Here is a 13,922-nt window from a genome sequence, read left to right on the forward strand (position 1 = left end):
GGAACCGATGCAAAAAAATGTCACCAACGCATAGGCGAAACTTCCGGAAGTCTGAGACATCTTCCATAAGTGCTATTTTTTATGCAATTCTTACGTCTCTATCGTACAGCGTTTATGAAAAATTTATGCCTAGATTGTCAGGGATAATGAAGGGTTCAGGAACATGGTACAAGAGATGGCGCTGAGCGCCGAATAACGAACGACGGCGCCATCGGTTGGTGTTGCTACCAGCCTTGCATGGGGTCGTACCAGCCCCCTATGCGGGGTATACAGCCTCTGTCTCTCTATCAATATCCGGAGTGCAGATCGGCTGCAGCTAGTGCCGGTCCATTCCACAGTACGCACACATGCACGCACCTAACCAGCTTTCTAACGCGCATCCCGTTGGTGCGCGTAGTGCGCATGCGAAAAGACCTTCGGGACTAACCGCATTTTCTATTTGTTCGAGCTTAGTTTTGGCTTTATTTGTGTGAAGGTCAGATCTAAGCCTGGCTCGTTTTCTCGCATAAAAGCTGTTCAAAGCGCAGCATATTTTCAGTATGCTGTGTGCAACTCGCGTGGATGACTTCTAAGAATCCGGTTGAACGGTGTACGGGTTGTTCGACAGTTGTTCTCGTTAATGGAGGAGCATTTATATGAGTCAGATGTTTCCTTTCACGCAATTTAGCCAAACGATCGTGTACATCATCTGAATATTTACGCAGCTATTCAGGCAGTTTGTGTAGACTGCATGAGGTGCTGTTTTCTACGGCACTTCTGAAAGGGAAATGAATTCTACGTTTGTCTGCCTGGCATGGTCATTTAGAATTCGGAAATCATCGGTCAGTGAAGTGTCACCTAGAGCACCCAAGCTATCCAACTACTTGCTGGTGAATGAATCCTGTGCGATGAATTATGTTTTCGTTCTGTGAGCGGTTCTGCTCACAATCAGCAAACCAAAAGACCTGTCTTCCTGCTATATTTTTTATGTCGAGTCACTTTCCGTCTGTTGCACATCCCGAGATAACTCCTTATTGTCCCGGCTGCTCGCACCATTGTTTTGTTTAATTTCGACATGGTTCGTTAAGCCAGCCGGTCTAAACACCTCCTCAGTCTCGGACATGTACCAGGGAGAGTGCTAAATCATCGTCCATCCTATCACCTCCGGGCACGGCCGTCCGGTTACATCCGGCTTACAAAGAGTGACGTCGTCTAATGCAGTTGGGTAACTCGTGCAAGCCCGGTGTTGCTTGTTTATGCCATGCAGCGGAGAATCAAGCCCTTAAGCAGAGGTTCAATCCTGAGTTTGAATTGGGGACTCATCAAAGCTGTGGGAAACTGTAAATGACGAACGCAATGAGTGTGGAATACTCAAGTCCATGCGTTTGGCTGAAATCGGCCGCAAAAATCGCAAACCCAGGTGGACAGGTGTTCCACAGAGAAACGACGGGTAATTTGTGCGCACGTAGACCCGTATGGGTAAATAATGGTCGTTGTGCGTTAGCTTTGTTAAGGGGCTGCATTAAATTGGTGGCGGGCTAGTCCAAATGATGCTGTTCTAGGTGTTAACAGCAGACTGATGATCAGAGTGAAAAACATGCATGCATTTCACTCTGAACCACAAATGAGATGATAAATCAGTTGAGTGAGCTAAATGGCATATTTGTCTGCATAATTCTGACACGAAGATAGGTCCACTTGCCCTACTTATTTAACGAAAACTAATAACTACGACCCCTACATTTATAGGATTCAGAGACCAAAACAAGGAATTCCTACCAATATAAATATGGCTTGCGAACGAAGAGCTGAGACTCAATAAACTGCACTGAACCACTGAGCTGGATTCACTCAGTGGTTTGTAGCTACCACCTGTTTTGCTATGGTACTGGTCACGTGAATAATTACTCCTTTTCAAATGCGGAGCGATAAATGCTCGGCTACTCTCCCGAGTTGTGCGAACTAAACAGTTCTGGAATATCAAGGTTGATTAATCGCAGTGACACCAATTGCTTGAGATAAAACGGTCGAATGAAGACCAAACGGTGCATTATGGCCTCAAAAGTGTGATAAAACGTTGTTAACGCCTTTATCGACGCTCAAAACACAGAGACCAGCTCACCAGTTGAGCTTGGATCACATGTATTATCATAAGTTGGGAGCTGTGAATGAAGTGGTGTGATATTTATTCTTGGTCTGATTCTATCCGGTATATTTATGTCTGACGTAAAAAACAGTGTAGCGAACAAAGGCAATGATTGCAACTTTGTTTGAGTTGTGCCAATGACACTGATGATAGAAAGTTCGAAAATTTTTAGCATCACAATTCCAGCTTCACTTTTCCCAAAGAAGGATATGTTTACCTCTCTTTACTTATTACCTAACGGGATGAATGAATTCTACGGAAACGTTCTTTGGAAACCTACTTGGCCAGATAAACATACGAAGTTAGCCAGTTTTGTTTCACCGAAGGTTAAATGCAGAATCGTACTTGTCTGTATGGAAAAACATCAAAGATTGTCGTGTTGAACAGATTATTTGGTTGATACCTGGAAGTATAATGGCTACTTCGGTGGACTTCCAGAAGGAACACAGGAATGCAATAACGGATGTGCCACGAAGATTGCATTGCCCGCTGATGTCTTCCGTAAACGATATGGCTTGAAAATTATCAAGCCAGAAGCTCAACAGAGCCTTTGGAAGCATGCATTGCGCAGCTGAACCACTTCTGATCTTCTCTAGCCGTCCAGTATTGCGATAAATTTTAAAGGGCTAGCTTTCTTGTGTAGCCACCTTGCATGCATACATATACTACATTGCAAGCACAACAGTTTTGTGTAAGCGGGTGTCGGGAAATGGTTTGGTCTACTAAAGAGATTGTATCGACTATCAACTGCCTGATCATTGTAAATTTTTAACCGTGGGATAACTAGGAACTAGCGACACTGCCATCCGTCGTATCAGTACAATTTAGTCCAGAGTGCCTTGCTCGACAAATTCTCTATCCGCTTTCCCGGTCCGGATTTCGTGTGGAGCAGCTTTTCTTACAGTTCTTTGTCCTACACAAACAGACACTTTGTTCACGCTTAACCAATCGCTGTCGTTTGTGTGAACACTGGATCAAAATTCAGTTGAAGAACTGACGAACCAATGACAGCCGTTAGCCAGTCACATCAAACTTTCAATATAACGCTGCGTTATTTAGTTCTAGCTGTTGCTGTTATTGGTCTACCTTGGTATATTCATATTTTTAGAGGCTGTTTGATGAATAGAATTCTGATATACCTGTTTTTGAACAGGTATTCCGGGTATATTATGTGACCGAACACAGCAAATATATGAGAAACTCCAGTATGTGTAAATTCTACATCGTTCCCTTCTACTCATAAATTAGGCCTTCAAAACAAAACGAAAATATTTGAGGTGGTTTGAGAATCGAATCCAATGTCAGAACCTTTTAGTGCGTCATGTTCGATTTCTATAAGCCACCTAATAAAGTATATACTAACTCTTCAAATTGAAAGTGAAGGTAAGTTGATAATTGGGTGAAAAACGGCAATGCCTATGATTTTTAGTTAACGCTATGATTCCAACAGAAGTCGAGCTTGTAGTCGCTTGTGAGGCGATAATGTTTCAATGTTTCGAGCCGGATTAGCGATCGGCTTCGTGAGCACCCATCAGCCGCAGAAAGCCAAAGTGGACTCTCAATTTACTGCAACTGATTTCCCCTTTTGTAAGCTTTGTTTCGTTCTGCTGACCGATTTTATTCAAAGTTTTCCTTCTCTGTACAATAGCTTAACTTGACTAACTTTACTTTTCCATTTATGGATCCATCCCTTGCGTTATGGAGGCTGATGTGCCAAGAGAACACATGGACCAAATCGCCGACTACACTTTTCTAAAAAGTCCTCATGCTGTACCGTTCTTGCAAGTCCTCAAATGCACCAATCTGACTTTTCCGTTGCATTCCAGTATCAGTTACTTATTAAAAGGCCAGCTGTAATTGCGCAACTGAGACAACAACTGTGATTATAATCAGCTTGGGTTGGTTACCAGTCCATGTGAGAACTGAAAGCACTTGTTTTACCCTAGCGTGCAAATGACCCATCTCTGAGAGTAAATTGAAGCTCACATTGAGTTTGACTGAATCTAAAGCACCGTCCTCTCAACCTTGCAAAACAATTTTCAAATGCGAAAAATACACTCATTTGCAAATCAATTTGGTTTTCACGGGATACTCGATCGATACTCTGGTTTATGACGATTTTCAACTGAAGAAGAGTTCTCAGCAACCTTTTGAGTAATTTTCTTTATCAAAATTTTCAAATGCATTTGTCTGACAGACTCGGTGACATGCATTTTGATCTCGTTTAAGATGAGACTGCTTATTAGACTCCAATGTGATTGTATTCTTTTGTAAAGCAGCCTGCAGGTATTTTGAATCCATATACAGTCGGATTGCTCCTGACATTCCGAGGTTACCACGATTCCTTCACTGGGTCCCTGGAACAACTACGCTCGCAATAACGCCTATACTTTGACAGGGGATCCAGGCAAGCCTTCAACACCTTGCTCAGTGCAATCGAGACCCTTCTTACTGAGTACGCAATAAAGTGGACACTGTATAGTAGGAAAAAATTAACCTCTTCTTAGATACATTCCAATGCTCGGGCAAGAGCAACGAAGCATTTTTTAAAATAACATAGTTTGTGTAATTTGTGGTAAAAAATTTTGACTTATGTATGGCTGCGAACGAGTGAGTTCCAGGGCAGTCTGCATGCATTATTAAGAGGGCGAATTTGATGGGTACCTGCTAACCGGAGTTGTCAGGGTTTTTTGTAGTTTGTTCGTCAACGTGGCTGGCTGTTAACTTCATCTTATTTTTGCCTACACTCACTGTAGCTCCGGAATCGATCCGGAACTTGTGTCGCACCCTACTGATAATGAAAGTAACTCATACTGCCATCGTATAAGCGTCTGGCTGAAGGTCATTAAGTGAGCTCTGGTTCACATCAGTCTGCGGAACAGAGGTAACAGGAGTGGGACGGCATTGCCGTACGAAATTGTTCATTTGTGTGCACGCTTTTTGTCAGGCAGGACGTTTAGTTGCATGGACTGATGTTTTATTCTGCGAAGGTTCCATAAGCTTAATCTGGTTTTCATTGAAGGTTTCATCCCTGGCTTTGTGGTGTCAAACGATGCATGGAGGTTTCAGTAGCTACCGTAATTCTACGAATGTTGAGTTGTTGCGAAATGGTAATTCAGTAAACCACTTGAAATATAGTGGTCGCTAATCGTGAGCGTATTGCTTCAAACCGTGTGATTAATATTACGAGAGCTTGAAAATGGCATGATTCTGCAAGTTCTCATAGAGCGGTCATGTATTCAAAGTTGGATCCAGTCTTAAAACGCCGTCACAGATTTCCAGAGGAACGGAAACCTGCGTTGAAGCGGTGGCGAACTGGCGCATGAAACTAGGACTTGTTGCTAGCCTTGCCATCCCTTGTTGAGGTCACTCTGAACAGCTCCTGCAGCCCCTATGCCTTTATCCAGCATGGTCTACAGTCTGACAACCTTTTCCCACTTTAATTTGTTTACTGGCCTGTCAAGGGTGTGGGTTTACACTTTTTCTTACCCTAGATCGTTGTTCTTATTGTGGGGATCTCTTGAATCTCCAGTGTGATTCGACCCCATCACGTGCTGTTCTTTGACTGTGTTTATAAGGCGCAAAAAGCAGCTGTATTTATTTCCATAGTACTTTGCATTCCGCAGCGACTGACTTAATTGCCTAAGTTGGTCGTTGGGAAGTCTGATTTTTCTTTCGTTTTCAGTGTTGGGCACATGCTACATACAGCATTGTTCTAAGACACAGTTTACTAGCCAAGGCTGAATGAACAAATCTTATAAGAGGGGCCACCTGCAGGGCTGAAAAAAGACCTCGTTCAGACAACCATGCATGGGATTTGTTGGTCAAGGCTCCTGAACAGATTGCATTGACTACCACGTACGTTGGATAGGAAAAATTCGAACTCGGATAAAGATCTGCAAAATGAATTCGACAAATTTATAAATGTACCACCTAGACGATGATGCTAATAAACAGTGGACTTTTTCAGTGTGATGAAGTAATCGGTATCGTAGATCTCCACCATTCTAACCGTCGGTGTTGATTTCTTTTGTGTCAGATGTGCTGGCGTCCAGAACATCGAAATGAAGAACATTCTTAACCACTTGCCTGCGTACTGTGTGGGACGTAGCAACCAACAAACACGGATTCAAGACAGCACTTAGAGTAATGAATAGGATACCAATTTGCTGGGCCACAGAACCCATCACTGTGCGAACGACGCCTGTACTCCCAAGAATGTACCTGATGGCTTCGTACAGATGAAGTACAACAAGGAAACCTGCCATCAGTGACGTTGTGAGGATCAACCGTCTAACATTTTTTCGAGCAATCTGGCCAGTTTGTTGGTCAACATCCGGCTTACGTATCACATATACAACGTATCCATGAGCGCTAATCATAATAAATGCAGGCAGTAAGTAGTTCAGTAACATCCACAGATACGATTGTACCTCAAAGAACTGTTCAGTAGTGGGTCCATCGATAGCAAACGCGGAGGCACATCGGTTTGATTGGTATCGGCGCAGGAAAAAATTAGGAACGAACAAGAACAAAGTCACTGCCACTTCGTATAAGAAGCATCCAAAAATTAGTTGTGTCTGGTGGGATTTATATTTAGTTGGAAAACAAACGGCGTAGAACCGGTCGAACGATATGCATGTCAAATTTTGCACACTTGCCACGACTCCCAACCAAAACAAATTGTCCATGGACCACAGATAGCAAAGCACCTCGTCCAAGACAACTAAACCTGTGTCGATTTGCATTCCAGCGAGCTTGTATATGAATATAATGAAACAAGTGTATGCGTCAACTACACTTTGAGTTCGAAGTAGCAAGGTGGTGAGACGCGAACTGATGCTGCATCGACACAGAACATATAACTGAATAATGTTTAGGATCGTTCCAACAAAACCGAGGTTGGAAATCAGCAAGCGTACCACAAATTCACCTTGATCCATCCCCATAGGTTTTCACCTCATTACCTTGTTTACCACAGGTCATGTGTTTATTACAGAATTTTGTATACCCAAAATGAACATGATTGGATGGTAGGCGTCTGTTTCCATTTTGGAGCCCTATCAAGCTATGGCAGCGTAATGTGATACGCCAATTGAAATGATGGTTACTTTTCACCCCCCCCCCCCAATTAAAATGCTTGAAATTTGCCATGGCACCTGTGCTTATCTCGTTTCAGAACATTGCCTAAGTAATGAATGAACATATTTTCCATGGAAATTCCATGACCAGTTAATCTGGGCCGGCTGTTAGATGAAAAGCCTCTGATTCATCTTTTTCCACATGAAACGCATAAGCCTTGCACGAAAGCTCGAAAGTTCGATTGTCTAAATCTATTAATGCTACGCAATTAACACTTGACTATTAGTCATCAAACCAATTCTATTTTCTCCAATGCTAGAGGACATATTTTGTGTGCGTATTCAAGGGCGCGAGTAGGTTTCAGCAATACTGAGTGCAGTGGGCCTAACTGGGTTCTGTCAACTGTCTATCCTCGTACAATCTGTCCCTAATATGAGTGTGTAAGATACTAGAAAATTTCTGACCAGGAATGCAACTTTTCAAAGATAAGATGTAGGTGCCTGCACAATTTGTGAGCGTTGCGTTCACATCGGTTTTATTTGAAAAGCCTCCTTTCTGCCCTAATGAAATCACTCTGGGAAGTTCAAATAATGGAAGAATTGCTTAAATTGATTCTTGTTCTTACTACAGCTCATATGTCATGCATATGACATGCATTTCGGAGAGCCTCGGACATCTAACAGCAGATGTAAGTTTGCTATCACTACTCCGACAGTCCAGGATAAGAGGGAAACAGTCACAATTGATTGATATGATTAGTATGCCGAAGGCCCCGATCGACGACCCGGTAATCGTCCAAGCTGTGCCAATAGAGTGCCCCGCCTGTCAGGACTTCCTGCTCATAGCCTTTTCTCTATTGCGTCAATGGGACTGTATTAGGAAGTCTTCTCATCAAGAGCATTAAAGGCACCTACAGAGCACTCTGTTAACAAGTCCGTTACTTGCTGAAACTTTTACGCCTGTTATTGAAAGCAGTTGAATTATTTACAATTCAGAACTTTACCATCTAACCATTCCAAAACAGTTGTTCAGAAGGCTTTAAATAACCGTGGCGTCACATGACTGAGAAGTCCTGACAGGCACAACATGGATGATTACCGGGTTAACGACTGGTGTCAAAAAATGATCACATTAGTAAAACTTGAATCCTTTCCCCGGCTCAGACTTCTAATGGGGGGCCTCTGAAGGAGCGATAACACGTTCGGCTATGTTGTAAGCTATCCGAGGCCCAATTACCGACAGGGCTAGGAAGATGCGTCACTTAATACCACTAATGAGAATGAAACTCGAATTCAGTGAACTTTCTTTTTGGTGTAAATTAATCAGAGGCGTCAAGACTGTTCAGAAGAAAACGATATAAATGTTTCGAAACTAACAAACTATATTTTTAATGTACTACTGCATCTGCAAACTAATTTGCTTCTTTCGAGAGACTCACCTGGAATCAGATGAGTGTATATTCGCTAATTTCGTGCAATTTGGTTTCAAGTAGAACATAAGGTTGACGGAAACCCGGGGACTGCGTCTACTTGATGAGCCCCAAGAAGGGCGAAACCGGTCGTGGGCTGTCGATGGATTTTCAGCAACCTTATGAGTAGTACATTACAAATATACATGTATCGCGATATTTCAAATATCGTAGCGACTGAAGCATAAGGCGGCCTGGTGCAGCACATTCAGTTGCCTGAGAACATCATAAACGAGAGATTCAGCTGGGTTCCAGGTGAGTCTCTCGAAAGAAGCAAATTAGTTTGCAGATGAGTGTATATTAGCTAACATGAACTAGTTTTGGTCAGTGGCAGTAGTCTTGTGGCCAGAAGATGGCCAAGATACTCGAGTTATACAACTGCCTGTATGTTTGGGAAAATAGTCAATTGCCAAAGGACGGGAGCTAATCGTGCGCTGAAAATAAACTTATGATTTACCGGAGTTAGAAAAATTCTCAATGAAACAAAGTTTATTAACCAGCATTCGGGTAACAATGGCTGCATTCGTGACTCGGGCAAATTTCGGATGTCCAGTTTTACCCTTCGGGCTGGTGTGCTTGCCCGAACGCCTAATTTGCAGGGCGGCATGCACACACTTTTTAATTTTAGGCCGCTTCTTATGGGGAATTTCGGTAATTTAATGCTGAATGCTGATTGAAATCGATCAGCGTTCGGTCGATCTCGGCCCATCCATTCATCCACAATAGGAATAACAGCAGGTGCTCACTGACGCATACCTTTGTGCATTGCAGAACACTGTTGTTTGTTTGAGCGTCTTCAAAGGTAAAAATGGAAGCGATGCTCCGGTGTGAAGCAGTTAAATCAGTTTGTCTTGACATTAAATGCAGGGATAGCTTTGATATTCTAAGTAAGCCTTATCTGTCATTCATCGACTCGAATGATGAAACTCACAATTGTAATACACTTGGCATGTTACAGGGAGGCTGACTTGTTTATTTAATTATTCATATTGAATATTGACTATTTTTCAAGACAATTTTCCTACCGGCGTTATGTCAACACTTAATCTATGTGGTGTGAAGCTCCTAGAAAACAAAGGTTAGTTTGAAAGCTGCCTTCGCACTCATCTGATTTTCTAGGTTTATTAACTGACACGCATTCGTAAAAACTGAGACGGTTTATCCGGTTCACTCTTTGCAGAAGATGCATGACAGGTTCAACCAAACTAATATGCATGAGTCGAAAAGGTCGTTAATTAAATAATAACCTTCGAATTATACACATATAATGTTCTTCTCCAGCTGAATGTGCTGCACCAGGCCGCCTCATGTTTTAATTGGTACAATAGTCGAGAAATTGTAGTTCACTTTTTTGGTGTAACACTACCCATGAAATTGCTGAAAACACTTCGACTACCCGCGACCCTTTTCGCCCTTCTTGGGGATTATCTGAATGGCTCAGTCCCCGAGTTTTCCGCAACTCACTCAACCATGTCTGCAGCAATTTATCTAGGTGCTCAACAATCTGAACACCGGTAGAATAATGTGCTACTTCAACAATAGGATTCCAACTGCGCCACACGCTCAAACAGATCTGTTGGTAGTGGGAATTCACCATGTCGTTAAGTTCTCCAATTAGCAAGGCATCCCACCCACATTTGAAAAGATGCTGCGGTACGGTCTATCAAAGTATAATGAATTCCAAATTTCTCTTCAGTTTCTATGAACTCCTGAGAAGAATCTTTGCGACTTCTCTTGAGTGAAAATTCGGTGATATTTAACAGTGCTTCAAATCTTGACGAAGCGTGAACCGTTGTCCAGCAATCAATCTATTGAGTGTTATCAACTTTTCCAAAAACTATGACTACTCAACTTTTTCCAAGCGCTTTCCACTTGACCGAACAAAGGTACGGACTCCATGTTCGAAAAATGCCAACCGAGTACGTTCGATTGGCGGCACTCGAGGCGAAATGGGAGAACCATCACATATTCAACATTGGATGCCTTAAGCATAACAATATTCCCTAATCCATGGTTGTAAAACCACCGGGTAAGTCAATTGTTTCTGCTAAAATTGCCTTGTCAGTAGCCAAGCCTTTCTTTAAACAGAGGATTTACCTAACAATTCAGCAATTAACGGATGTACGTCGCCACGCCAGTCGAGATCTTCAGACCGCAGTTTCAACCGCCAAGTTCCAAATGCTCAAGACCAAATCCACAGAAGTAAAGCTTACGCGGGGCCGGTAATACAAGGATAGGCAGATACGTAAATTTGACCAACTGCTTTCGATGACCCAGGACTCTATAAAGGTCACAGAAAAGACGAAACCATCCAACAATTTCTCCAGTGCAGTTAGCTTGCCAGATAGATCACTGAGTGAAGAAGAACGTTGTTTGTTAAAAAAGGGACTAACCTTCGCTGTGAGCAAAAAAACAACAAGAGCGGTGGAAATAATCCCCAGTGTCGGATCGGTGTTCCAAAGATCTTCTTTAGCAGAAGCTGAGAAGCTACGAGTACAACCGGTCACGGTCCTAAAATTCCAACAGCCGGGAACTCCGAATATTGCATCATCAGAGCAGAAAGCGCTGAACACACAGAGACAGGTAGATGGTATTGTCAGTACCAAGGCCGATAAAGGTGAAGCCACAGTAGCACTGAACAAAAGCGACTTCAAAAGTCAGGCAACACCTAGTCGATGAGCCCTATCAACAACTTATCGGTAGCAGTATTATTTAAATAACGAATGAGAGAGAGGTTAAAGTTGGTAGATATTTAAGATCCGTAATAAACCATTTAGGGCAAGGTAAGTGGTATCACTTGTACCAAAAAGGTGTCATTCAACGACTCTACGGACTGACAAAAATCCACAAGGCCAATAGTGGATGGTATAGGCTCGCCATCACATTAGCTAGCCCTATTGTTGGCTGGTATGCTGAAAGCACTCACGGGAAAATCAGGCACCCTCATTAGGAATTCGTACGACTTTGACATTAAGGCCGCATGGCTTCCTTTGGAGATGGACGAAGTCCTCGTGAGTTTCGACGTAATCTCACTGTTCACAAACATTCCTAGGGAAGATGCTCTGGAGGTAACTAAGAGGTTGTTAGTGGCAGACACGACACTTTGGGGACGGACACAGCTCTCGGTGGATAAAATAGGTGAGGAGATTAAAGTGTATTTGAATCTCGATCAGACTGTTTTGACACAACTGTTTACTCATAAGAACTGGGTCTTGCAATGGATCTCCAATGTTCCCAGTTTTAGTTTCGAACAAATGGCCTTGGCCGAATATCACCGAAAGGTTTTTGGCGTTATGTTGAAGAGGCCTTTATTGCAATCAAATGTGATAACATGAACAGCTTCCACCACCATCTCAATAGGTTAAATCCACACATCAAGTTTAGAATGGAGATGGAGTATACCTCGGGCACATTACCCTTCCCGGACTGTGTAACACACAAGATTGGTGGGAAATTGAAAACTACGATCTACCAGAGACCAAAAAACACAGGAACCGTCTTAAGCTACTCACCAGCACACCCAAAGTCCGGGTACACCAGTACTGTCTTATCAATATTTCGTCGCGTTAGAGCGCTGTGCACAGAAGAGATCGACCGAACGGCAGGTCTAATGGGGATTGCCAACATACTTCAGGAGGTAGGTTATTCAGTGAGTTTGTTTAGGCGATAATTAAGAAGGGAAATGGCTCCGGTATCTGAACCCAGTAAGGAAGGGATTGGCACAGCAGTCATTCCATATAAAGCAGTAACGTCGGAGGATATTCGAAGACTGCTGTACTTAGCCAACATTCGAGTAGCTTTACAGAAGGGAAAAACGCTACGCTCGGTGCAGTTGAAAGGTCCCCTCTCGATTAAAAGGACTAGGGGCTATGTGCATAAAACTAACTGCAACGATTTACTGCAACGGTTTACGTAGGACAAACTGCCAGGGAAGTGCAAACAAGAATTAGTGAGCATAAAAGTAGGATAAACAAACCAACAAGGAATGTGGGAGAGTACCAAACACTAGTGACCTACTCAGCGATGGCATTGCGTGCATTTGACACAGGACAGGGAGTAGATCTGGAGAATGGGTAATTGTTAAGACGGGGACTGCGATTCACGCAACAGCAGCGGATAGCCGAGACGGTGAAAGTTATCAAGCATCACAGCTTGAATAAAAACGATGGTGTGCAACTGGCGAGCAAACGGAAGGCGATCTTAGGTAAGCCGAGTTGACACGTGACTGTGTATGGTTGTCAATCCACGCAGAATCATTAGCGAAAACAGGGGGAGGGGGGGTTGAAATCCCAACCCAACCAAAGGCCACAGACTGCCTGTTACACAACTACTGTAGCACTAGCTTGTCCACGCAGACGGACGGAAAGTTCAAACGATGTTCAAGAGGGGACATCACGTGAACTGAACTAGAAGAAATGGACCCTAGCCTGGACACAAATCCATGTAGGTTTTCCCATCAGCCTAACACTTGGTCACACCCCAACACAGAGAATCCTTTGGCCGACACCGAACGCATTCACCTTGACTAAGCCGGTTGCTTCTCCTTCCACCTTAATTCTCGACCAACCTCGTAAGGTAGTCACTCGGTCTGGCAAAACTTTTGCAACAAAAGCGGGACGTTACCCAGCAACAAACCTACTGACTGTCACCAAACTTTTCCGAAAACGAAGAGTCTTCTTGTTCGCGCACAAATTGCTGGATCAGGGACAGCCAATAAGGCACAATAAGGGAGAACGATGAGTTTCTTAAGCTAATAAAAGTATAGCGAATAGGAAATACACGAAATGATCTAGAAATGCGTGTTCATTGTCACCCAGGCAACCAACATTTGGGACCAATGCAGCAACTCAGCCCACGCTTTAGTCGGAAATTGTCATCCATATCGCGAGTAGTTCAGATATACAAAAGAGACTATAGTCTTTCCAATTCGTGTGTTGGTTTTGTCTGCCTCAAGAGTTAATGCAATATGTTGAATATATCATACCTTCCAGATGTTTCTAAAGACTACAGGTCCTGTAGCAGTATCCTGTAGTTTGTTGGTAAGAAGCACATGATGAATGGTTGGGTGAGTCGGGTCAGGTTTTATGGTAACGCTGTGCAAGAAATGCCGGTCTCCGTCGACAAGGTTCTCAATTAAACAGAACTGAACATCCGTGCTTCGGGTACCTATCAAAGTCTCGCCCTTTATCCCATCAATGACAGACAGACTTGTGAAGTGGGCTGTCGAACACCACGCTCACAATACTG

General features: G+C 43.2%; 1 protein-coding gene across 1 annotated transcript; it reads right to left on the reverse strand.

Annotated features, from left to right (window-relative positions):
- Positions 1 to 2,717: 2,717 nt before the first annotated feature.
- Positions 2,718 to 7,074, reverse strand: T265_08744 (hypothetical protein; the record flags this gene model as incomplete). The annotated part of the gene is given in 4 exon segments (XM_009174629.1): positions 2,718 to 2,847; positions 5,615 to 5,823; positions 6,138 to 6,221; positions 6,241 to 7,074. The coding sequence occupies 4 exon segments, from the start codon at positions 7,072 to 7,074 to the stop codon at positions 2,718 to 2,720; spliced, it is 1,257 nt and encodes a 418-aa protein (XP_009172893.1).
- Between the last annotated feature and the right edge of the window lie 6,848 nt (positions 7,075 to 13,922).

Source organism: Opisthorchis viverrini, assembly GCF_000715545.1.
Source record: "Opisthorchis viverrini unplaced genomic scaffold opera_v5_238, whole genome shotgun sequence".
NCBI classification, from domain to species: domain Eukaryota; kingdom Metazoa; phylum Platyhelminthes; class Trematoda; order Opisthorchiida; family Opisthorchiidae; genus Opisthorchis; species Opisthorchis viverrini.